Consider the following 26,037-nt stretch of genomic DNA (forward strand, 5'->3'; position numbering starts at 1 on the left):
ACAGATTTAATTTAGAGTGGTAGGAAGCGTGGAGATGGGAATTTTATATGAAAACAGAGTTGGCGCGAGCAATGGAACTCCATTCTACGACAGCATGTAAACAAATCTTCCACATTTTATATCCAATTTTTGATCCTGGGCTCATCCCCAAGCCAATCCTACCCTCCCTCCCAAAAATGAAATAAAACCATATCTATTGATGAAAACATAATTTTTAAAAATACAATTAAATGTTTTGTAAAATCACGGCTTAGCCTTTAAAATAATGTTTTTAAAAATATCTTGCCTGCAGTAAGAAAATATAAATTTTCTCCAAACCTAGATGTAAATATAAATTTTCAACCTAGAAAATATATATATATATTTTTTAAAGAGCTCTATTTTTCAACAAAATTCCAAGCAGTCTCTTAGTCTAGTAACCCGACTGAGGCCCCCCAAAAAAGCTGGAGAACCGGGTTCATCCCAACAAGGTTCATTATTTTTTTTCATCAAGATTGGTGCTAAGTTTGCTCTGTAAAACTACAAGCAACTACATCAACAACTTCTTGTGGCAATGGATACAGTCACTCTGTTCCCTTCTGATCTTTGCACCTGAGGCCCAATCTTTGTCTGACCCAAAGAAAAACACCATTTTTTCAAACACACTCTCAAACAAAACACTTTCCGTGATTTAAAAATGTGTTACACAGTCAAAATAATGAAATATGAAGCAAGACAAGACAGTGAATTGACAGATCATACATTTGCGACTAACATGCAGTAACTGCAAAAAGTTCTTCCTAGAACTAGGTTAAGACAAAGCAAGGCAAGGTACTAAATTACTAATGCAAAGATTATACAGTTGTGTAACCATCGATCTCATGTGTCTGCTTACATTCTCTCCTCCACCATACTATTATTACCACTGACGCAATGAACAAACAAATAATGAAAGAATATGAGCTCTATACCGGTTGTGTCTAGTCAAAATTACATACAGAAGCTAAATCTACCCACTCCCTGAACTGACACTGACGCATAAGATATGGACCAAACCAAAAGCATATTGGAATGGGGCAATGAAAGAAGTATATCTATTTGGAGTATCATTCTAATAAACCTGTTATTCTCTATCTTTGTCTTCCACACCATTAGCATCTGTCTGTTGTGGGCTGGGGCTCTGATCTTCATTGGTAGATTTGCCATCAATTGGCTCCTCAGTAGTAGTTTGTTTCCCCTGTTGCATTCAATGCAAATTTGATTAGAGATCTTAAAACATAATGAAGCACAGTACAAGTGATATGTAAACTCTTTATTGAACAAAACGACGCGTACCCAGCATTATTATACAAATAGACAGGCAGATTTTTAAGTATTTGTGCTTTATTGACAATCATTTTTCAATTAGAAAAAGAGGAGAATACAAGTAGACACCAACCTTGTTCCGCTCTCGCCAGCCAAGTCCAAATGGACGTGCTAGCAAACCAATCTTCCTTGCAGGAAAATCTTGTGCAGACTCTTGATTGCTTCGTGCTGTTGAAGAATCTGGATGTGGAGATCTACAAATCAAAATTGCACGTAAAACACAAATCCCTTCCATTAGGCACAACATGCACGCAATACGCCAGCTAATGCAAAATACAGAGATAAAGAGGAAAAAGAAAAAAGCAGCAAAGAAAGAAAGAAATGGTCAAAACCAGTACAAAGAGAGCCATGGTTCACTTTTGTCAACAAGAAAATAAGATTGCACCAGAAAAAAATGACCCAAAATTGAATACAAACCGTGGAGAGGGTTGTGCTTTAACTTGGCCAGATTGGTACTGCAACGTAGCCTCCAACATTGATTCTGCCATAACCACTCTCTTCTCCATTTCAGCAATTGAAGCAGTGGCCTCTTCATACTTATCCTGCATACAAATAGTTGTGTAGAGGGTTATCGATATGAAAAAGGCACATAAAATAATATCCAGATCTGAATAGTCAACATTGAAAATTCAGAAGATAGTAGAGTCGCTCCATGTACCAAGCCATCTGGCCTAGTGAAATCATAGAGTGGTGCATCCTTTGACGCATGAATACAAATATGCAAGGAGCCATGGATACCAAACATACAGGAATAAAAAAAAATTGAAACAGGATGTGCTAACTAATGACCTTGTTTCATAGAGTCAAATTGAATTAAAAACAAAAGCGAAGAAAATGGGATAGAAATTTTAATTGTCACTCTTCAATTGACAAACTTGAACATTTCTGAGACTTGTTTTAATTCAAGAAATGTAGATGTAGCCCCAAGTATATCTTCTTCATTGGGAGATGCAGCCAGGCTGGTTGAGGGTTTTTGTATGTGCCAAAGTCCAGTCCTCCTTATTTTGCCATGTTCTTCAACTTCTGAGTACTTCTCACTCAAAGTTGAGAATTTGATTAACGTATTCATGGTTGTCTTATTTCCTCTTCTTCTCCTTTTCTCTTTTTGTTTTCTTTCATTGTTTTCAGGGGTATAATAAAACCCTGTATAGTGCACCCTGTTTGGCACCTTTAAGAATTTCTTGGATGCTAAAAAAGAGAGAAAATAAAAAAATAAAAAATAAAATAAAAACCTGACGAATAGGGTAGCGTCAAATATCCAAGAACCTGATTCCAAATAAGACGCCCACAGGGTATGACTCTCAATTTTAATATAATGGCTGAAGAGAACCATTTTGCAAGGCTCCAGAGAATTGGCAAAGAATGATAAAAGGTGACATGATTTTTTTTTTTTTCTCAAAACAAAGACATGTTCATACAACTACTAGTATAACCTTTCTTCAACTTGCAAATTAGCTCAACAGAATCTACTGGCATATTCAATATCAGATATATGAGGAACTTCAATTTGCAACAAATTTTCGCAAAATATAATTCTACAAGAGTGGTATATGATGTAATAACTACCCACCACAACAAAGTGAAATCAAACCAAATGTAGAAAAAGAATTCAAACCTGAAGCACTTGAGCAGCATATCTCTGTGCTGCTGCATCTTGCTCGGAAAATCTACGAGCATCTTCTGTTACCCTTTGTTCTTGCTCTACCCGCATTAAGACCTATAAGATTAGCAAGCAATTTCATAATTACCACTAAAGACCTTAGTTATGAGATTATATCGTCTTATCTAAAGTAAGCACTGAGGAACATGGATGAAAGGTGAAACCTGAAGCATGGCATTTTCTTGTTCCTGCTTATCGGAGAGGGCCCTTCGAAGTTCAGCAACCTCTTGCTCTAACTGCTCAACCTGCAATTGTATGTGGAATTTACTTTTGACTAAAGTTTTCAAAGAATCAATAGGAACTTAGCTGTACAAGAAACTGTCAATTTGAACAGAAATATTTTGCATCCTGCATACCAACATAAAAACCAACTAGACACCCATACAAGATTGAACCCATGACCTTGCCCTATCAACCCTTACTACTGGAGAGAGGAGATTACATTTTGGCCCAATGACCATTGGCTGAAGAAGACTAGTCTTTTAAACAGGTAAAAGTAGAACAGAAAATTCACACCATAATACTTTCAAAATAATTGTGTGAATGAGTTACAGAGGAAATGATCAGTGAACCATCCTAGAGCTTCATATTCTTAAAATATCTAAGTATTATATATATATATATATATATATGCACAGTCAAGAGCACAGTAGGAAGATGGTATGCTTTGATTTCTATAAAAAACATAACTTCTTAATAGGGAACCGAAGGCCTCTTTAGGGTGCTGAAAAATAGCAAAACCCTAAAATTCTCTAAGGAACTAACAAGCCAAAGGCAGTTTTACAATGATAAGATAAGTGTTAACTAAATAGCTGTCATAGACTCATAGCCATTGAAAAGCTGTCAACCTCTAAGAGGATAAAAGATACCGTTAAAAGCCCTAGCTATACTAGCACAAACAATACCTCTGTAATATTGCTACACTGCAATAATTGTACCATCGCTACAGTATCTGCGATCACTTCTGTAGTGACGGTAGAACAAGCAGTAACTTTTTTTTTGCCCCCAAGATCTTAATCCATCATATATCCAGAGAAGCTAAACCAATTTCTTTTTTTGATAAGTAAATAAATTTCATTAAAAAGCACAAAGGTCCAACCCAAGTATATAGCAAGTATACAAGAGAAACATCTAACCAGAAGGAGAAAAAAAAAATAATCAAGAAATACACGAAAGCCAGAAAAATGAAAACAATCTAGTGTAGTCGTCCATTGGTAAAAGGTTTTAATTCCACCATTGTCCTCTCGCAGTCTTGTGGCCTTTAAAACTCCAGTCATATCTTTCTTTCCAGATACACGATATCAGGCAGGACGGTACCAACACTACAACACAATGAGGGCTACCATACTGCCCTTTCCAACAGGCAAAGAAGTCTACCACTCGCCTAAGCATAACCCAATGTAACCCAAAAAGACCGAAAATAGAATTTCATAAGGCACCATCAATCTCACAGTAGAGTAAGAAGTGACTGATGGATTCTCCGCTCATTTTGCACATTCAACACCAGTCTAACACTATGATATGCCGCTTCCTCATATCATCCTTAGCAAGAATCTTCCCTAACATGGCTGACAAAGTAAAAAACACCACTCGCAATGGAACATTATTCTGTCAAATACTCCTCCAAGGGAAAGGAGTACTCTCATGGGGAATCAGAACCTAATAGAATGATCTAAACAATTTCAATAAAACCAGCATAGAGGTCATAAAGAACCAACTTTCACTACCTATTCTAATAGACCTAAAACCAACTTATTGAGAATCCTCCAAGAAATATATGCTTATCCCATTTCACATGGTTAAGAAAGTTTTACAACTACCCTGAGATTTCAAGGGAGAAAACAAATAAATTATTAAGTTAAAAACAAAAGAAGTATTATAATACCAGTTGACAATCACCACAGATTGCCTAAATGAATGGGCCTTTTAATTACTGTGACATAGCTTGGCAATATTTGAATCTAAAGATCTATCCCAGCCCCACTCTCTCTATTTACCACTTGAACAAGGCCCAGGGGCACTCATTATCCCATAGTTGCCATTTAAAAGGATGCACTTCTTCCTAATTACCGATCAGGGTAAGTTTAATCTATATTATAACTGTAAAATAGCAATTGAACATATACTGTATTTAAAAGTTAATTAAGTTTTCCGTTTGGCTTGTTCAGTAGCTCTCGTGGTTTGATACATGGAGACCCTCTGTCTCCTCTTCTGTTTGTTGTTTTCATGGCATTAAGTAAAATGCTTACTGATATTGTTGATGGGGGTCTTCTCTCTCTGTGGGAACTAGGCACTCTGATGTGGTAAATATTCACACTTGTTCGTGGACGATACTTTGGTTTTTTTTATGGGGCCAATCCTGACATCTTTTCTATTTGCATGTTTTATTCTTATGTTTTGAAGTTGTCTCTGGTTTGAAGATTAATCTGGCTAAGTCAGTTTTGGTTCCTATGAGTAATGTGGATGGGCTGGTTGGCATTTTGGATTGTGGGGTTTCCTCTTTGCCATTGAAGCAATTTGGGCTTTCGTTGGGGGCCTATTACGAGGTTAAGTCTACTTGGGATAGTGTTCTTGAAAACATTGAGAGTCAGTTGGCTAGTTGAAAAATGATGTATCTGTCTAAATGTGGTAGGGTTACCCTTACAAAGGTGGTAGGGTTACCCTTTTGTGGTGCCTATGGAGAGAAAGAAATGATAGAAGTTTCGAGGATCGAGAGAGAACGTTGGAGGAGTTCAAGTCCTTCTATTCTCTTTATACTTGGACAGCTATGTTTTTAACTTCCTTAGTTATTAGTTTTAGCAATTTTCTTGTATGATTTTCTCCTCCTAGTTAGGCGTTTCTCCTATATACTTCCTATGTACCTGGGTTTCGCTTTGTGCTTTTAATGATATTTCAATAACTTATAAAAATAATTAATTAATTATTTATTTATTTTATTTAAGTTTTTCATAAACATGCATCGAGGAAGCTCAGCATACTAACTGATAAAAAGGCAGATATACATAACAATAAACAACAACCAGAATAATTGCTATATGTTATGGTATTCCAGATATACCCTGGCACTCAATTGCCGCCGATTATCCTGCTTGACCATCTCCATCAAAGCTGTCTCCAATTCCTCAGCTCTGAAAAAAGCAGAAGAAGCCAGAATATCAATTATGTATTAATGAAAAGAAGTACTGGTGACTTTCTAAAGAACAGTATTGCATGACTGAAATTATGGTAGCTGCTAAATCATACTTCGGAGACTAGATGACATTTTCAACATTTCCACAAGACCACTACCAGGAGGCACCCCAAGAAAAAAGAACCAAAAACAATTAAAAGTAAACATAAGAAGAAACAGCTATGGTGACCTTGAAACAGCTAAATCAAATTTCAGATACACAAGAATCCTCCAATCAATCTCTAAGAGGATTTCATGCAACAGTGGGTGTGACACGGTGCTTAACACATATTGTTTTATTTATTGAATGGGGAAAGAATAAGGAGACCTAGAGGAAGAGGAATACAAAATTGTTGATTAAAAGGGAAAAAGAATACATCAAAAACAAGGATAGCTAAAGGAGATCTCCTAAGAAGAGGATGAGAAAAAACTACAACACATTGGGAGGCAAACAAATAAACAAGGAAGGCCAAGAAGTAACTCACATCCACCATAGAGTAAAAGCATTTCTAGTAAAATGCTCCACCTTAGAAGCTCCTCTGTTAGCTATAATTTGAATAGAGATTTTCCTATTCAATGAATCCAAGAGAGGGAGCAAAGAATGTGTCTTAAAGAGTCCTAAGTAATGGAAAAAAATAGTGTTAAGGAGCAGGTGACAACGGAAACTCAGATTACTAAAATGTTGGAGTTTCCTTCCACTACATAAACGAAACAATGTTGCCCTTCAAACTCCCAGAAAACCAAAGTGCAGTGCACGATGACCACCTGTTCTTAATAAAGCAAAGATTAAGGGCAATTATAGTTTCTTTACATACACCCAGTCCTTGAGTGGACATAATTTATGATAGCAACACCCCTCCCCCCCAAAAACAAAGATTGAGACAATGAACATTTAATTTGAGATGACTGTTAGGTGTGGAATTTGAAGGGGAATATGTAATACCAAATTTCAAACCAATGACTGAATTAGCACTTGTCGAACACTTTCCAAGTAACATTGAGTTGTCATGCTTAAAGTATACATGGGTGCATGGGTTATCCAACAGGTAATCAAGTCACTATCATCATAAAGCAGCTTCACTTGGAGGACCCAGACTGTGATGTTGGCAGCCGAGAGAGAGAAAAGGGAGTCCAATTATAAGTTAGAAAACTGTGCATCCAAAAGAAAATATTAACCTGAGTACAGCCGATCTTTTCTCCTCCAGCAATTTGCACAATTCAACCTTCAACCACATCACCTGCATGTAGTTCATATGTTGAACTCAATTATATTCTGAGGAAGCAACTCTAATGTATAATCTACTAACAATTTCAAAAAGGTTGAATTGCTTCAACTCATATTTATACACTGAAATAAAAGGAATATAAAACACATCAAACATCCTTCCGAAGCTTTCTACCTTGAGAACCGCAACAAAGTGGACCCAAATCTATTTTTTTTTTTAAATAATGTTACGCATATCAAAAAGTGCAAAGGGGTGCAACCCTAATTACACAAAAAGTACACAACAGAATGCCTAAAAAACAGGAAAGAGAGAGAGAGAGAGAGAGAAACCCCAAAAAGAGAAACGCCAAGGCACCCACAACAGAACCCTAAACCCTCAACATAATCCTGCCTTTACCCCAGCTAGAGCCACTGCCTCTAGCATCAAAGTTAAGGAGCATTCCAAATTTTTAAGCTCCCTTGTCCCAGAGGACTGAAAAGGATGGAGACTGTAAGAAGAAGACCAACCTGGCAAAAATTGGGAGATCACCGGCCTAAGCGGAATTAGAGGGATACCCTCTAGTGCCAGACGAAACCACCAAGACCGTAGGCAGCCCGTATTTCCCCTCCGCCACACAAAGCTTAGACGACCCATCAAAATCAAAACCCACAGGAAGGCCAACCTCCCTCAACCCATATTGGCCTTAAACTTAAGGTGATAAAACTTCCCTGGCTTAGATGAAGGGCCAAAACCAGCAGGAGTCAAATCTTTTTTTGACAAATCCTAAAATAGCATAACATTTAATCTCCATTTCTCTTCCTCTTTCCGTCACCTTCCGCAATTCATATTCAACAAAAATCAATTCCCCTCCTAAAAGTTTGGTATAATGATCAATATGCCTCGTCTGACATATGCTAATTTGAGGCATGCTTCATGATTTATTACATTGATGAAAAATATCCCATTTTAAAAAATATCCTTCCTTGACTTACTACCTACTTGAATGATTCCTTCCATAAAATATTTAACTGCGTATCAACACATATGGGCCTTTTGTTTTTAAGTTTTTATTACTATTTCTTGAATGAAAATGAAAAGAAAAAAAGGAATAAGCAAAGTTAACGAAATGATTATGCAAAAAGAAGACACAAATGACCTGCTCTTGAAGATCTTTGACCGAATCAACCTCCAAATCCCCATTTAGGCTAATGAGAATTTCATCTGTATTCGTGGACCCAGACTCCGAACGAGATAAACAACCATTTGTTTGTGTATCGGCCGATCGTTCTGTTTTATTGGCTTCTATTATCATTGATTTAGGATCATGCTTAAAACCATACAGTTTAGATGCCAGCCCCTGAGAATCCCTCCAAGCTCGAAGCCCCTTTGATCTTTCCTCAAGTGCAGATATTACAGCTGGCCGGTGTTTACTTCTCAACTCTTGTAATCGGGCTTCATTTACATTTTGGTAACCCATGCAAGCAGTCAGTACAAGTTGACTGCTATCAAATGTTGATCCCGCCAGTGACTGCAGCAAAGTAACTGCATCTCCAGCATCCTTAGATGTAACCAATGCCGGGCCTATATGAAACTGAGCCAAATTAGTTTCACAAAGTAAAACAGTGTACATGGCACTATATTCATATTAGTTGTACTGCAATAACAATATCACAGAATTCAAAAAATCCTATTTTTTTACCCAGTACCATATAACTCCATCAAAGCAAGTGCTGTTCTAAATAGCATGACGCGATTTCCTTCAAAAAGAAGCACATCCCAGACTCGAAGAACTGGAGTAAGGAGAAATCCATCAGATTATAAGTAAGCATTAACAGGCAACTACCCAATTGAGCCAATTCCAATTATGAGGATCAACACAAATAAGCTTTAATATTAACAAGATACAACATAAAACCTGACCACTTTCCCATGGAAGCATGTTCATAAAAATGGAAAGGAACCACGGCCCGGTAACCCAAGCCACCTGCACTCCCAGGTAATCTAGATGATTGACTGCAATAGATGTAAAGGTGACATAAGAAACCTACCCAAAAAGCTTCGTACAAATGGAAAACTTGGAAAACTGCAAAGATGACATATGCCAACAAAATACAAACCTAATTTAGGAAATCTCTCGCGCACCAACTCCTCAAAAACAAGCTGGTCAACCTGAAAAAACACAAGAGCCTATCAATTAAGAAAAGCACTACCCATCTGCAGCAGTTAAAAAGTTTCCTCAACTTCATTGCTATAGCTCATTCGAGAAGAGCAAAAACACAGAAACCAAGCAAACAACAAGTATAGAATACCTGAGACTCTATCATTTCCTCTGAGTAATAGCCATCAAAATAGTCATCAATAATGCCCATCAAAGCCCTGAAAATTTTTACCTCTATTAATAAGGGCTTATGGCCAATGAAACTGAAAAGGTGAAAATATAACGTTATGCTGAACAAATGTAGAACAGCTAGGCATGTACTCTTCCAGGAGAGAATGCTACTTAAATACAGAGACAATAACATTAATCATGTTTCCTGTGTGCAAGCGAGGGAGTACATATTTGGGAAAGATTGTATCAAAAAAATTCAGACCTACCAAAAAGCATTTTCTTCAGGCATCAAAAGTAGTAATAAGCCAGCAAAGAAGTTCATGGCCTGCATGTAGATTAATCCAAGAAGCTAAACATCAGATAGAAAGTTATCTTGAGTTGTATGTTAAACAGAATGAACTTAGCAGCAGAACCAAAACAGAATTTATCTGTATGGAGAGCGGTATGCAAAAGCCTATTGTCACATGGCAATCCGCCTAAAATATTTGAAATGAAATGTTAGGAAAATTCCAACTCAATACAACCATCTCCAATTTGATATGCAAATATAGTTTGAATGGAACTAGAACATCTCATCATTTATAAATCCAATGAGTGGCTAATGGTTAATACTGTCTCTAAAGGAAACCTGCGACAAATCAATAATCAATAATCGCGACTCTTAGCAAAGGTTCGTTCAAAAAGCTGTTACTTTTAACTTCTAAGTAAATGATTTGATAGCTGAATGTACTTTCAGTTTTTACTTCCCTGAAGTTTTCCCAGAACCAATCATAAATTGTGGCTCAAAGTCTTGGAAACTTCCCTCTGCTGTGTTTCAAGAGTAGAAATGCTTTGTAAAGAGCTAGGCTCTTGTTTTGGTTTTTTGTTTATTATCTCCCAAGCTCAACTGAGTCTCTATCTGTTCTTGGTGTTCTATTTTCCAGGGTTTCCCAGTTGCTCTTGTACTATTTCTTTGTTTTCTCTTCTAATAAATTTTGTAAGTAACAACAAATTAACACAAGTGGAGTCATATGGGCTTCAGGGATCAAGGATCTAAAGGTCACAGAACCATTCAGTTGTCAATTTGTCACCATGAATACAGAACTGTTAAGCTCATTGTGCTGGATTGAGTGCTTTAAGTACAAACTATGTCGCAGATGGCCAAAAGTTAATCTGTCGCATAAATTGTGAAAATATGCTGCATAAATTGTGAATGTCATCCTGAGATTTCCATGAGAGTTGTGGTGTTCTTAAAACACTGCAACCACAAGCAAATACCTGGCAGTACCCAACAGATGGATTATGTCTAGCATAAGCTGTAAGTAAGCGCCTCAAAGCATTTCTACCATCCTCATCAAGAGCAGGATGGCCCGGAAATGTTCGAGGCAAATCCTGCACAGAAAACCAATGTCAATAAGTTGAAAACTTGGATTAATTATATACAAATACAATTAGCAACACAAATAAAGCTATAGGAACACTAAGGTTGAATGGTCATGGGATGCAAAGACCTTCTCAATCTGCCCTTTCCATTTCTCTGGCACACATACAGAATCTGTAGTTAAGCCCTCACTACTGTTGTCCAACTGTGTGCTGTTTTGTTCTGTGTTATTGCCAGAAATACTTTCTGGAGCTAGCAGATCCTGGTAATACTTCTCAACACGACGTGATCTCACACCCACAAAAGCTTGCCAAAGCTGAAATTTTGAGCATAATGTGATTACATAGCATAGTCACCAAGAAATAAACTTAACTATGGGGGGGAAGGGGGGTTGGGGGAAACCTCAAGAGAGTATTTGTACCTCTCCCCTGAGAGCCATAGGCACCCCACCACGAACAAGGACTTCTAACTCTTCTTTCCAAGGACCCAAAGATTCTGGAGGAACCACATCACCAGTAACATGGGCACTGATGGTATCACTTGGAGGAACATCTTGAGTGGGATCAGACCTCTCTGCATCATAAAATTCATCCTCGGAATCCTCCTCAGATACTCCTTTAGAGGATCTAGCCTCTTCAAAAGGAAGCAGCTTTCCAGTTTCAGCACCTTGATCATCTTTTGATAAATTGTTTTTCTTCTTTACACGAATGCTCATCATATCTTCAATGGCACGAAGGGATGGTCTGATCTCAGTCCATATTTGGAGCTTATGAGTTTTTGTCTCCTTAGCTGCAGGTACCTCCTCCTTTCTGACACCATTTTCAGCTGAATCATTGGAACCAAGCTTCCAACCACTTAAATCGCCTCCTTCAACAACTTTCTCCGATTTAGCATCCGGTTCTTGCTCTGAAGCTCCAGCATGAAGGCTCTTCTCATCTTCTTCTACTGATAATAGATTTACAGGCAGTTGCGCTGACTCTGCCTGCCGTTCCAGGAAAAAATTCCACCTATCAGATCTTTCCTCCTCTTCTTCCTGAAATGACCAGTTATATAAAATAAGATCACGTTTTTTACATTGTCTCTCTTCAAACTCTGTTTGGTTGCTGAAAAATATGAGCGGAAGAATAAAAAGTTAAATTTCAAGTTTTTCATTAATTTGGACGAGCCAAAGGAAAACTTCACTAGGCCTAATTCATATTTTTGACTCTAGCTTTTAATTTCAAAAAATCAAAAAAAAAAAAAAAAGCACATGAATTATGGAATCCGTTTTTTCTTTTTTTCTCAGCAACCAAAAAAAGAGTGTTAAGACTTAAGACTAGAAAGAAGAGCCAGAAGTAGAAAAAGACCTTGTATATATTAGCATATTCACGGTATCTCTGTACATGCTGAGGTCTCACAGCAAACCCATAGGCATCCCTGTCCAATACCAATTCTATTAAATTCCCAAATCCAAATAAATCTTGCATTCATTACAAGACTCCACAATCAAACACCAAGCAAGTTCTAGATCACAAACAACTCGATAGATCAGAGATCAGGATCCTCTAAAAGTTATTAGAGTAACTCCACCGTAGAATTCTTGAAATTCTAGCCATTAATTTTACATTAAATGGTTAAGATTTTGTCACCTCAACATTTAACATTACATGAGATATAATGAATTAAATAGAAATTTAAAATCTTCTGAATATAAGAAATGCTGAAGTGGAAAAATCTAAACCATTTAATTTAAAACTAATGGTTAAAATTTGAAGAACTTCATGGAAGAGTTACTCTAGGAACCCTAAGAATTCTAGAAGATCCAACTGGAATCCAAACAGCTCAAAAGCAAGTCCATTGCAATATACTCAGTTGCAAACTAGGAACAATGAAATGCCGAGCACAATCACAACTCAAATTACCTGCAATCGGCCTCCAAAGATCGCTGACTCAGACTAGAGAACAACATATTCCACAACTTCCCATAGCGCTCGGCATTGCCTCAGCGCAATCCAAATTAACTCAAAAACCATAACCACATTTCAACTATCCATCTAATCCGCGTAAACAAACGAAAATTAAGCAAACCCTAAACTAATCCAAGCAACTTTACACACAATTGAAAGCAAGATTACTCATAAAACCCGATAGTCTATAAAGAACTCACTGAAATTCACATACATTAGAACAGCAAATCAAATTATAAACAAAAACGAACTTTCACTCATCAGCATCCAATACGATCGGGACTCATTTGCCGTTAAATTTTGACAAACATACGAAGTATCTAACTATATGGACCGAAATTTGTTGGATCAGAGAGTGGAAAGACCTAAGGAAGTGAGAATTAGTTACGCGGGAATCGGGACGCGTGGAGGGAGGAGAGATGGGGTGGTATGAAGTTAGCGTACCTCTTGTGGTCGAAGGTGATGACAGCGGGGTTGAGGGCTTTGGTGGCCTTCATTGGCGGGTGAGTAGATTGGATCGGTTTGATTGGCGAAGCGGAGATTCAGTTCTTAGTTAGATTTTGTGGGAGATCTCGCTGCTGCTCCTTGATTTTCTGAAACTGAATTTTCAGAAGACACAGAGTACTGAGAGTCTGTGTGATGGAGTTGTGAACTTCTGAACTCTGTGTGTGTTTGTGTTTGTGTGTGTGTGAGAGAGAGAGAGAGAGAAATGGAGGGGCACATGCAAAAGGCTAAAGAAATTTCCGAGATTACCGTTCACGTTATTATTACATGTGCTGTTTTCTTAGCACGGAGTTCGAAGACTGAAAATTTAATTATAGGAGTGAAAAATTAAAATTAATAATTTTATTTTATTTTATTTTATTAATTTATTTTTATTTTTTTACCGGCTATGTAGTGTTTTTTATTTTGAAATAATTTATATCTGGTTCTTTAAGTTTTCTTCCCTTTGAATTTAAGTTTTCTCAAGTCTTCACTCCTATTTATCAGTTTTTTTTTTTTTTTTTTTTTTTTTTTTTTAAGGGACAGACAGAAAATCATTTAAAATAAGTTTTAAATAAGTTCATATATCATTTTACCTTCAAAATTAACGATTTGTCATCTGCCAAGTATATTCTTTTGACACGCTAGCGCCCAATATCAATACTATGTCATCAAGTGCCATGTCATCCATAGAAATACAAAAACTTAACCCTAAAAACAAAAACTATATTCTCCATCATCCCAATATTCTGAATTTTTAGCATCAGAATCATAGTTTTTACATTAGATTGTAAAATGACAGAGGTAAGAATGGCTTGAAATTGTTTGAGTTTTTCCATGTGTCATGGAAAAACTGAGACAGGCACATCAATTTCCATAACCTCTGGTTCACCTCCTATGACTCACTCAAACACTAACAACCACAAGATTTTCTAATCTTAATTTACCCTTTTGACAATACGATCTAAACTCTAATGGATTTTGTTTTTAAAGTTAGGTTTTTTTTTTTTTTCTATAAATGATTTGGCACTTGACGTGGCATTGAGATTGGATGTTGACATAAACACTAGAGTGTCAAATGACAAACGTGTAGTAAGTGAAAAATTGCTAATTTTGACGGTAAAATAATTGATAAACCTACTAAAAATTTGGCCCAAGACATTATTCTTAAAATTAGAAATTGCATAAAGAAATCCAAATCATATAAAACCCTATAACTAGGATAAATATGATTTTTTTTTTCTCATTTTTTTTTTTCGTTTGAGAAAATGTTTTGATATAACAGATTTTTTTTTTTTTTTTTTTTGTGAAGTTTACATTTGAGAAAATATATTACTTGTGTTACACCTATTTATTTTTTAGAAAGCTAAATCACACGTAAAGTTCGTTCCTTATTAGTTAAGAAAAAAAATATGTGCATAAAAAAGATAGTTGCCGTGAAGGAGAGCAGTCAGAGCGGCCATCCGACTCTTCTACTAAGGGCAACCATACCAAATCTTCATTTTTATTTATTTATTTATTAATTTATTAAATAATAAATAAATAGAAAATTTAGTCACTTTTCTTCGCCTTTGGAGCGCATGGTGAGGAGGGTCCCAGGCCCAGCAACTTGGCCCATCGCTATTATCAATGCATATGGAGATAAAAAGGTCGTACCTTTTTGTCACGACCAATTCGACCATACCCACTGCATGTGTGCATAAAGGCCAAAGAGAAAGAATGGACCCTTATGATAAAGAATTTGGTAGAAAGATATCCATCCATTTTCTTTTTCTTTTTTCTTTTCTTTTTTATTTTTCAACACTCCTCTCATAATAGTATATTGAGTAACAGGCGCACGCTTTCTGTTTACTTTGTCGGCAGAAGACTACTTACTCTCAAGTTCATTCGCAATTCAGTAATAATTACGAGAGCCACATTTGGAATCATATTATTTAAGCAAGAGCCCCTATCTGTCCTTAAAAGTGGTGATTTGTAGCATCTAATCACCTTGTGACACATCATCAATTTAAGAAAAATATAAAAAATAAAAATAACGACAACCACAATAAATCAAAATGAGAAAGATCAACAAAAAAAAAAACTCGTAGCCAGCGATGCCAGACCCACAAGACCCAGGCCAAACCCACGGCTTCAAACCCGTTGCTCGTGACCCCCCTCAAACCCCGCCGGCGCTGTGACCCGCCTCAAAACCCGTTTTTAAAATTTCAAAATATGTCTCTAATGCCTAAAAACTTGTTTTTAATGCTTCAAAACTCGTTTTTTTATCCAAAACTAAATCTTAGAGAGTAAATATTAACTCTTTAGGAATTTTATTACCCTGAAGACCAAAAAAAAATGATGTCGGCGTCGGAGAGGGTGACCTAACCAGCCATGGGTCTGCCCAGCGCGGTTTTAAAAGACCCAACGCCATTTCTTCTTTCTCTCTTGTATTCTTTTTCCTTCTTTCTCTCTTTTCTTCGGCCGGTGTATTTGGTAGTGCTCTTCCCTCTTTGTGGATCCCTCCTGCTGCTGGTTGGATAAAAGGCAACTTTGATGTTGCTGTGAAAGGATCTTTTACAGTTGCTGCTGCTGTGCTTAGTGATGAAAAGGGTGCTATTGTAGGTGCTGCCACGCAGAGGTTAAATTGTCCAGATGCCCTTCAAGGAGAGGCCCTTGCAGCCTTGCTGACCACTCGACTGGCAGCCTCTTTTGGTTGTAATTTTATTTCTTTGAAAGGAGACGCTCTTCTAGTGGTGTTAGCTATTAATAACCCTTCCCTTTTCTCTTCTTGGAATTTTGCTAATTGTATTTCTGATATTAGTGTAGTTTTAGCTCATTTTCAAAGTTGGAATGCTTTGAAGGTTTCACATAGTGCCAACTTTTGGGCACATGCTCTAGCTAAATGGGCCGCTTCCCATCTTGTTTTTGGAAGCATTCCCACAGGATCGCCTATTCTCTCTTCCATCCGGATCAGAAATGGGAAAGATCCTCCCCTGTAGTCATTTTCCTTCATTCAATTAGAAAAAAAAAAAAAAAAAAAAGAAAAAAAAAAAAAAGAAAAGTTAATTTCTTGCACTTGTTGTGGTCTACCTTAGGTGTCAGGTGTTGTTTGGGGGCTGTAAAGTGTGGGTTTTACCCCACGTCCAATGTAAGGTTTTCCCTATTTAAAGCTGATAAAAGGTACTTTTCTAGTTGAAAACAGTTTTGAAAATATTTTTGTTCTGTTTTTAAAACTATATATATTAGTTATTGATAAATAATTTAAAATACAAATCACTTTTTAGAATATTTTTCAAATGTAGATCCCTTCAAAAAAAAAAAAAAAAAACATTTATTACTCCCCATAAAATGTAGATCCATTCAAAGAAGGAAAAAGAAAATTAATCATAAAACATAAAGTTGAAATATTTAAAATCCTAGGCATTATTAAAGAAAAAAAAAATTGGGTTGTTCGAAAGCCGGAATATGATCATCTTCATTTTTAAGTGAAATACAAAGCGGTTAATATTAAAATTTTCATATCTAATTGTATATATGTTTGAACATAGTGAATATGTAACCATGTCATTCAAGAATTTTAAATGACATTGCACTATGTACATGCTAAATGTAACTAAATAAGATATTGACTATAAAATAAAAATGAAATTGAGAAGATTCTAGTCCCTCTAAATAAGGGTGACAATTTGTGTTTGTGTGTCAGGTTCGAAATGTATTGAAATATGCATATAAAACTATACAAGTCAATCATATCCTAACCTATTATAATTATACATATTATATCCTTTAACTATAATCCTTTAATTTTGTATTAGATTTGTGTGGATTTATGTCTAGTTCACAGTGATGTAAAAAATTATCAGCTCTAAATCTTGTGTATAGGGTTTGGGTTGAGGCAGGTGTATAACTCTTTATAAGTTAAATATAACTTGATTATTTAATTAAAAATATATACTACACCCATCAACTTACCCCGCTAATTTAATGTTAAATTCGTCTCAAACTTGCATATCTAAAAAAAAAAAATACTAGCTATGGCGGCCATCTTCGCCATTACAACTTTCAGAATCGATGAAACAAATCCAAAAGTAACGCCAAGTTCATTTTCGTACGAGAGTATTTTTTGTGTCGAGGGGTCGCCTTAACGTCAGTAACGTGTAAAAATCTACGAACCGACGCGAGTCACGCGACGAATGTTTTGCTAACGAACGCTGAATTTGGCGACAAAAATATAATGGCGATATGGCGCCGCAACATATCTAAACATATCACTCCCCCGCGAAGCTCTTACGGCGACTATTTTCGGCTTAACATCTCGAACTCTCGCCGCTACAGATAGCTTGGAGCTTGAAAGATCAGTGCAAGACGAATCCAGCAACTATTACTAGAAATTGCCCACTAAATCAGGACCCATATATGCTCTGATCAGAGAGAATCCCCACAATTCTGAACCAAAATCAGATACGGTTCCAGCTATTGAAGCCCCACAGATGTCATGCCTGAAGCTGCCCATGGCAGCAGCTTCTGTTTACTACACCCACAAGCCCAGCGGTGGCGGCCACCGCAGCCTGACCAAATGGGTCCGCACCAGCACCACCACCGCCACCTCACTCGCCAAACTAAAGCCCAGACCGAAACCATACGTGGCCCTAAATAGCTACATCAACAACAGCGAGCGAAGAATACCGGTTATTTATAAACATGGGTGGAGGATAGCCCCGTGCGCACCCCTCACACCCGCGGCGCACGATAAGGAACCCCCTAAAGTGCTTGGGTTTCGTGGCCTCCACCACAAGCATTGCCTCGCTTTCTCTTCAGGTACGTCTAGCTCAGAAGAGAAAGAAGGATTTTCGGGCTCTGGGTCGGGTCTCGTGGCGGATATGGGTTCCGAGAGCAAAAAGGACCACCACGATTTGGTCCAATCGCCCTCGTCAATGCAAAATCAACAAAAACGACAGCATCAGCCTCCAAAATTGCTCACGTTGCCTACAATCTTAACGCTTGGCCGCGTCGCCGCAGTGCCGGTTCTCGTAAGCAGTATGTGCATTTTTTTTTTTTGCTATGAAACTTTTGGGGCGGGTTAGTTTTGGAATTGGGGCTGTTTTGAGAGATGGGATTTTGTTGTTTTAATGATCCGATCGAAGTTTTATTGAAAAGTTTGGAACTGGTGTATTTGGCTGCCACATGTTTGAGGTTTACTTTGAGAATGTGATATGCATGGGACGCTTAGTTTTGGCGTAGGACCAATTATAGATTGGATGTTGGCTTGTGATAATGTTTGAATATCAGGATTCTATATCAGTGTATCTGAGCTGTGATGGACGTTTGATTTTGGCAGTGAGATCAATATGTATTGTTTATAGCTAAGCTTTGGATAATACGTTCTTTGTTTTGTGAATTTGATCTCTTTTTGGCTCTTTATGATGCTGAGATTTCGGGTGTTTTGATTGTAAATTTCTTGAGTTTGGTTCATCTTTCGTTAGGTTGCAAATTGAATTAGATTTTTTGAATTTCAGATTTTTGTTTGTGTATGAAGCATACGAGGTATGATGGATAGTTTATTTGCTTTGAAATATGTGTTTATGTGTTTCTATGGCAGCACCATTTAGTGATATCTGTACCGGTGGTACACCATGGTATTCTGAGCTGCTTTGTGCTGCTACGCATCCTCTTAACTGTGTGCTTGAAGAGATTGCTTAATGCAGAACTGCCGATGATTGTTGAAGTGATTGTATATTTTAGTGTTCATTGAATGAAAGCCTTGCGATTGATGAGACTAACATTATCATATCTTTCATCAGCCTTCTATGTAGATAGTTGGTGGGGAACAACTGCTACGACAAGTATCTTCATTGCTGCTGCAGTTACAGATTGGCTTGATGGCTATCTTGCTCGGAAGGTATACTAGTACTTTGTCTTTCAAACTGTATAGGAGCAGATCTCGTGGCAAATTAATTGTTCTGAAGATTTTAATGTGTCTGTGACATCTTATAAGGGCTAAATTCTTAAATACATTTCAGATGAGTCTAGGATCTGCATTTGGTGCATTTCTAGATCCAGTAGCTGATAAGGTATGGTCTTTCGTCTATAATTAAAGTTTTATAGCCTTTTGCTTTTAGTTAGTTGATACAATACAGGTGCTTTGTTCAGCTGGTGAGAAACGTTATTGAGTTCTTTTTTGATAGTCATGCCTACTGAATGCAGCTTATGGTTGCTGCAACATTGGTCTTGTTGTGTACTAGACCCACAGAAGTTGCCATATTTGGGCAAGTGCCATGGCTTTTGGCTGCACCTTCAATTGCCATAATTGGTAGAGAGGTAATATATTTTAGTACGGATTTTCTTGTATCTCGTTAGCCAACTAATACTTTTGTTTTGCATGACTTACATCTTATTCTTGATCTTCCCCGATTGTTTCTCCCCTTTTGCCAAGAGTTATGACTGCGATCCTCTGTTGGGTCAAAAGCAGTATCAAAGCCATACGATTATTCATAAGAATCCTTGTTACATACTTGAGCACGAGCTTTTGCTTGTGCATGTGTTCATGCTATGCATGTATATTTGTGTCAAGCTTTGGGCGCCTATCATGTTTTGACTCATAGTGGTTCCTGGGGCTTCTATTATCACCATTCTTTTTCCCCCTTTTCTCTCAAGCAATTATACTTATATCTTACTTGCCGAAAAGAGAATTATACTTGCATAGTGTTTGGTTATATCCGTTTATGTTTTAGTTGATAGCAGATCTCTTACAAATTATTTTGAAACTTTTATGTAGATAACCATGTCTGCGGTTAGAGAATGGGCTGCTTCTCAAAATAGTAAGCTTTTAGAGGTTTGTTCTCTTCCCTATACTTTGTCTGAGTACCACTTTTGGTTCCTAACTCATTTGATCCTTTAGCTGGAAATACATTACGAAAACAATAATTATATTCAGGCTGTTGCTGTAAATAACTTGGGGAAGTGGAAAACAGCCACACAGATGACAGCGCTAACCATCCTTTTGGCTACCCGAGATAGCAGGTTCGTTGTCTCATTTATCTGGCCTATTGGGTCACTCTTGTTCTAGCTTAATCAAGATTAAGGAGATATTTCCTTGAAAGATAACTTGGTGGATATTGTTGCAAGTATCTGACTTGTGTCGTATTTATTTTTCTTTTTATCCCGGCATTGTGCAGTCTTGGAGGGTCAGGGATTCTAGTAGTCTCTGGGGTTATGTTGCTTTACGTCTCAGCTGGACTTGCCGTATGGTCATTAGTTGTATACATGAGGAAGATTTCGAGAGTATTGCTGAGGTAGTCAGGTTGCCGCACGGTACACTTATATATATATATATATATATACTCTTCATCAAGAGCTTGTTTAGATGTGGGAACAGTACTTGAAGTTCCTTGCACATAACACTTGTGATGATTATCTACATGCATTGGTGCACTATTCTTCAAATAGGTGGATGAAGAGTAAAGATGTTCTGTGAAAAGTTCCTGCTCTTTAAATAGGTGGATGAAGAGCAATTTTTTCCTTGGAGCCAATGTTTGTTTTTAACACTGACTTGGAAGATGCTGTATCTTCGAGGCTATGGTTGGAGAATTTAGCAGTATTCTGGTTGTTGTTGCTGTTTTGGAGTTGAATGTAGTTTATTTGCGCGAATTCTTTTGTCAGAAAAGTGTAAAACAAGAATTACGAAAAGTTAAAGAAAATAACGTATGTTTTTTTTGTTAGCAGATGTTCTCTGCTGGTTCAACACTTAACAGGGTTTTTAATGACTGTACAGAAGAAAAATTAGGCAGATCGTAGTTTATGCTATTTCAACAGTTTTTCACAAAATTTAAGCCAGCTCTCTCGAATAATCTTACCTTTATGGTATAGGAAATTTAGACTCTGCCATAGTCTGATAGGTTTCTTTATGTAGATCAACTCTGCAATTAGGGATGACAATTCGTGTTTACGTATCGGGTTTAGGTCGTATTGAGACATAAATATAAGATTATATATGTCAATTTTAATCTGACCTATTTAATTAAATATAATCGACCTTTCTCAATGCTAAGAGAGCAGCCTTGCTTCACCAAAAACCCTAAAAGAGGGGTTGCAATTGGTTGGGTAACATGACAAACTGCAAAGGGGGGCCTAATATACGTTGAGGCCCTCGTGCATAGTGTTGCTACGTAAATGAGGCTATCACGTTGGGTGACATTGGTACCTGGCCACGTCTTGCATCACACTGCTCAGTCACCCTACTAACCTTGTTGGCCAATTTTTTCTTCCTCCTTGTAAAGTGCTAAATGATTTAAGCTAAGGTGCAAGGATACGTTTCTGCATTAAAAATTACCAAATATTAGATTATGAGTGCTATTAAGAGTACAACTTTTACAAGTTCAAAATGATTTAAGCTAAGGTGCAAGGATACGTTTGTGCATTAAAAAGTACCAAATATTAGATTATGAGTGCCATTAAGAGTACTACAACTTTGTAAAGTGCAAAATGATTTAAGCTAAGGTGCAAGGATACATTTCTGCATTAAAAATTACCAAATATTAGATTATGAGTGCTATTAAGAGTACTACAACTTTTACAAGTTCTTACAAATTGACATGACACTATGTCAACCACTAAAATGTAAACTTCCATCCACAAAACCGTCTACATAGCACTTAAAAACATGTCCTCCAATACCACCACAAAAGGCACACAGGAGATATTTAATGCCATTTCTAGAACGGTGGGAAGTTCTAGAACTCTGTAATTTGAGGCTGATTTCAGAGTTGTGCCTGCACAAGAAATGGTTCAGGAGACGCAATTAGCAGCCTTTCATCAAGTCATACTATAGGCAACTGTTTTAAGAGAATTTAACTAGTACTGTCGGAAGGAGGGAATACCGAGAAGCGTTTCTTGTATATATCCACCAGCTCCTTTGGTTCACGTCGAGTTTGTTTGTAGGCCTCATTTTTGTCCATCTCCTACAAAATATTGATAAAACATCAGATTATATCAGCTTAATATTTCATTTGTCCCTTTAAATGCGAACCCATTTATTTTGTTCCTTTTCTATTTACAAATTTATACTCCAAACTGTTCCAAATATCTGAATGACTTCTTTCTGCCAAGGGAAGGAAATATTTCAACAGTAATAACATACATGTAGCAGAGTGTGCACTTGCTTTCTTCTATCTACAGTATCTGTGAGACTTTAAAAAGTCAGTCCCATATTGTGCGGGTACTGTTCACGTCAAGTGAGAGTGTTAAAAATGTGCTTATGGGTTGGTACTTACTAAGTGAGACTAGGTTTTATAAGTAATCAAGTCATTTTGAAATGATAATACAGGTGTGACTAGTGTTTTCTCTGACTGTTATAATATCACACCTCCAATGCCGTATTGCACAAGCAATTAGTGTATGTTAATCTTTTGTGATGCGAACAGAAACAGGTAGAGAAACATTCAAAAGTTTGAAGAACTTTTTAAGCCAAAACAAGACATCCATGGTTGAGCTCAGATGAGGTGGAAGGAGACTGACTCATGGAGCTTAAAAAGCTTTCAGCTTCTCAACACCCTAGATTTGTTGAAGCCTATGAGAGCAAAGAGGCTTAAGATATCCCACTGAAAAATAACAGAATCAGATAAGCATGGTCAACATCAATTTCATTGTACCTCAATCCAAGCTGCCAGTTTAGGCCTGCCCGCTGTAATGTCGTACTTCTTTACATCCAATAAGAAAGGCTGAAATCTATCAATAAATGGAGCATACGCTATATCCACCTGAAGATTACAAAATAAAGTGCAACTGACTTCACTTCTTCACAACATGCAACAAAAATGTTTCCAGCACTGGTCAAATGAGATAGCTCTACATGGGGGAAACCCTACCACAACCTGTCACTATTACCATAACATTGCATAATATCTACCTTTCCATCGCTTGATAATAGTAAGACTCCAAACAGCAAATGGAAGAAAGCGGATTTCGTTACTATTGAAAAAAATAATAATAATAAATAAATAAATCTCATACCAGACTGAACTGACCGAGGAAAAAAGGTCCATCTTCAAACTTGGAAAGAGCCGTTTCGATGTAATCAAATGCAGCACCTGGTACAGTTTACCACTATAGTGTTATATAGGCATTTGTAGACTAAGGACATTAAGCTGCCATTCAAGTTACCTGCTTCATTTCCATCTCCTTTGAAGGAAGAAATCACAGCTTTGTTGAACGTGTCAGTATAGGACAACAACTCTTCTGCAAATTCTTTCTTGGCAGAATCCTACAGTTCAGGCTCTTCAGGTTATAAGGAATCTTTATAAAATGTGGTGGTTAAAAAACAAGCACCAGATTTTTTCTCCAAATCTTACATCAGGGAAAAGTGAAGGCCCTTCGAAGTGATTATCGATATATTTAATCAAATCAAGACTCTCTCCTTTGACTTCGTTTTTGTGTTCCAATGATGGCACCTGTTCAAGAACTTCACATAAAGAACAGCAGAAAAGGAAAAATAAAAATGAACAGCACTAAATTGCACGTAGCACCCACAGGTTTCTTCTTTAGCCATCAGTTTGTCTGACTACAACTTCAGACACTGTTCTAGTGTTCTGTTCTTAACTAGTTTTAGCTTAAGAATGCAGCATATATGCTAGCTCAGAGAAATATTATTTGGAGGAAGCATGAAGGCATTCCATGAAGTGAAATCATTCAACTGTTTTACCTAACATTCAAAACAAGTCCTCATCTACTTCGTGTTTTGTTTTTATTGTCTCGAGAAATGGCATTGCACACGTTGTCAATAGTTATTAATGATCTTTCATTTTCCACTCTGTTGTAGAGGTGAAATGCATTATTTTAATTGCCAGGGAACACAAGATGGAAGTATGTTTTCATATTAACATCCAAGTAGCTGAAGAAAATATAGCATTTATATAGTTCACCTTGTTAGCTGGGTAGACTTTCTCCTTGTACCAATCAGGCCTGTTTTGCAGATCAAGAGGAACCAATTTTATCTTGTCTTGCAATCCCTGCTCCCCCACATTATTGGACACCAAATTAAAACAGAAGAATAAGTTCTACAATAAGATTGAAAAAGCAAATTTCTAAAATGGCAGATCAATAAGCTTAGATGAGACATATTGCAACCTACTTGCTCCTTAGCTAAGAAAAGGAACAAATAAAAATCCTTTATTCCAAATATGATTTGCGTCAGTACCTTTTTGGGACTTGAGGGAACAAAAGCCCCCACCCAACTATGCTTACCACTGTTGGCTTAGTTGAGATTAGCTTTTCATGTTCTACCAAGAATTTAATCATTAAATTAACATTCTAAAGCACACAACAACAAGAACCCAGATCACGAAGAAATTTGAAAACAACCTTACAATTCCGGGTGATCCACACACGCTGCGCGTAGGGGCATGTGTATGATATATACAACCTTCAACGCATGAAAATGCATAACTTGTCATGGTCAGATTCAGAAAGAAATAATCTTTAGGAAAAATAAAATAGAAAAGTTCAAACGGGAGTTGAAACAAACACATATATTGGAACTAAATGAAGGCAGAAGGCCCAAAAGATCACTATTACAATTAAACAGGAGCAAAAACTGAAGCAGCCAAGAATCCAACCTTGTAGTTCCATCAAAAAGTGGAGGTGATTCTGAAGTAGAATCAAGCGCTGGTGGAAGGACCTCTTTCACAATTCTGCATAGAGAAAGATAGAGAGTGAGTTCATCACGTAAAACCCAGTTTCTTTTTTCCTTTTTTGTTCTTTTTGGCAAAACAAAAATCATAGCAAAACATATATATAGCATACGTGCGGGTGAATCTGTGTACCCAAAAGAAGAAAGAAAAAGAAAAAAAGAAAAAGAAAAAAAAGAGGGCGTCTGTATCTGTGTTGAGCTCTAATTTTCTTGAATTCTATTTTCACGTCAACCAAGCAGAGCATCTCTTACGACTTACCCAGCTGCCATTTTTGCAGATTGCGCTGTGGCTCTGGTTCTCCCAAGTGCTTGAAGTTTAAGCTTTGGAGGAGATAAGTTGGTCTTTGGGAATCTAACGAGTGTCACTTTATTGGAGAATGATACGAGGGAGAAAGGGACTGAAGGAGTGAGCCGTGAGGAAGAATAGCTCACCTTCAAACTGGCCATTCTTTTTGGGGCTACGTTTGATGGTTAATTTTAGGCCACTAAAACTTGTTCCCTTAGTAATGTTATTTCTTGTGGAATCTGTCTGCAAAGAATCCGGATTCAAATTCCCATAAATTAGAGATTCTCTAATTATTAATTTAGCTATTTATTTTTATCTAACGGCCTATACTATGTCATGTGTTTCGCTCAACTTTTAATAATAAAATATTAATCAACTTTTTTAAAAAATTAAAATTAAAATAAGTTTTTTTAAGACTATAGGCCACCCTCATGGCTCAGTTAGAGTTGTTGGCCACTCAGATTTTTTTAAAAATTATTTTAATTTTTTTAAAAAAATTAATTAATATTTTAATTAATTTTTTATTGTTTTTATTTAATTTTTTAAAAAAATTAATTAATATTTTAATATTAAAAGTTAAGCGAAACACG

General features: G+C 36.9%; 3 protein-coding genes across 4 annotated transcripts; 1 reads left to right on the plus strand and 2 right to left on the minus strand.

The window, feature by feature from the left end:
• Positions 1-790: 790 nt before the first annotated feature.
• On the minus strand, positions 791-13,709 carry LOC132186181 (uncharacterized). 2 transcript variants are annotated; one of them, XM_059600022.1, is made up of 19 exons: positions 13,458-13,709; positions 12,414-12,483; positions 11,489-12,100; positions 11,198-11,383; positions 10,965-11,078; positions 10,121-10,183; positions 9,974-10,032; positions 9,688-9,754; positions 9,496-9,547; positions 9,299-9,391; positions 9,085-9,168; positions 8,535-8,959; positions 7,350-7,411; positions 6,063-6,132; positions 3,169-3,249; positions 2,960-3,061; positions 1,762-1,886; positions 1,418-1,538; positions 791-1,216 (listed from the first exon to the last, which is right to left on the minus strand). In XM_059600022.1, the coding sequence occupies exons 1-19, from the start codon at positions 13,508-13,510 to the stop codon at positions 1,103-1,105; spliced, it is 2,553 nt and encodes an 850-aa protein (XP_059456005.1). In that variant the 5' UTR covers positions 13,511-13,709; the 3' UTR covers positions 791-1,102. The 2 variants fall into 2 exon arrangements, with proteins under 2 accessions (XP_059456005.1, XP_059456006.1); XM_059600023.1 differs by lacking the exon at positions 10,121-10,183 and having other exon boundaries at positions 13,458-13,708.
• Positions 13,710-17,674: 3,965 nt separating this feature from the next.
• LOC132188418 (CDP-diacylglycerol--glycerol-3-phosphate 3-phosphatidyltransferase 2) lies at positions 17,675-21,196 on the plus strand. The gene is made up of 7 exons (XM_059602862.1): positions 17,675-18,515; positions 19,280-19,377; positions 19,499-19,549; positions 19,683-19,796; positions 20,254-20,310; positions 20,413-20,498; positions 20,654-21,196. The coding sequence occupies exons 1-7, from the start codon at positions 17,969-17,971 to the stop codon at positions 20,772-20,774; spliced, it is 1,074 nt and encodes a 357-aa protein (XP_059458845.1). The 5' UTR covers positions 17,675-17,968; the 3' UTR covers positions 20,775-21,196.
• Positions 21,197-21,960: 764 nt separating this feature from the next.
• On the minus strand, positions 21,961-25,639 carry LOC132188422 (glutathione S-transferase L3-like). Its single transcript, XM_059602867.1, has 10 exons — positions 25,421-25,639; positions 25,088-25,162; positions 24,834-24,894; positions 24,395-24,481; positions 23,825-23,923; positions 23,637-23,736; positions 23,487-23,563; positions 23,126-23,233; positions 22,355-22,435; positions 21,961-22,246 (listed from the first exon to the last, which is right to left on the minus strand). Exons 1-10 carry the CDS (start codon positions 25,606-25,608, stop codon positions 22,235-22,237), a joined length of 888 nt encoding a protein of 295 aa, XP_059458850.1. The 5' UTR covers positions 25,609-25,639; the 3' UTR covers positions 21,961-22,234.
• Between the last annotated feature and the right edge of the window lie 398 nt (positions 25,640-26,037).

Source organism: Corylus avellana, chromosome ca7, assembly GCF_901000735.1.
Source record: "Corylus avellana chromosome ca7, CavTom2PMs-1.0".
Lineage (NCBI taxonomy): Eukaryota > Viridiplantae > Streptophyta > Magnoliopsida > Fagales > Betulaceae > Corylus > Corylus avellana.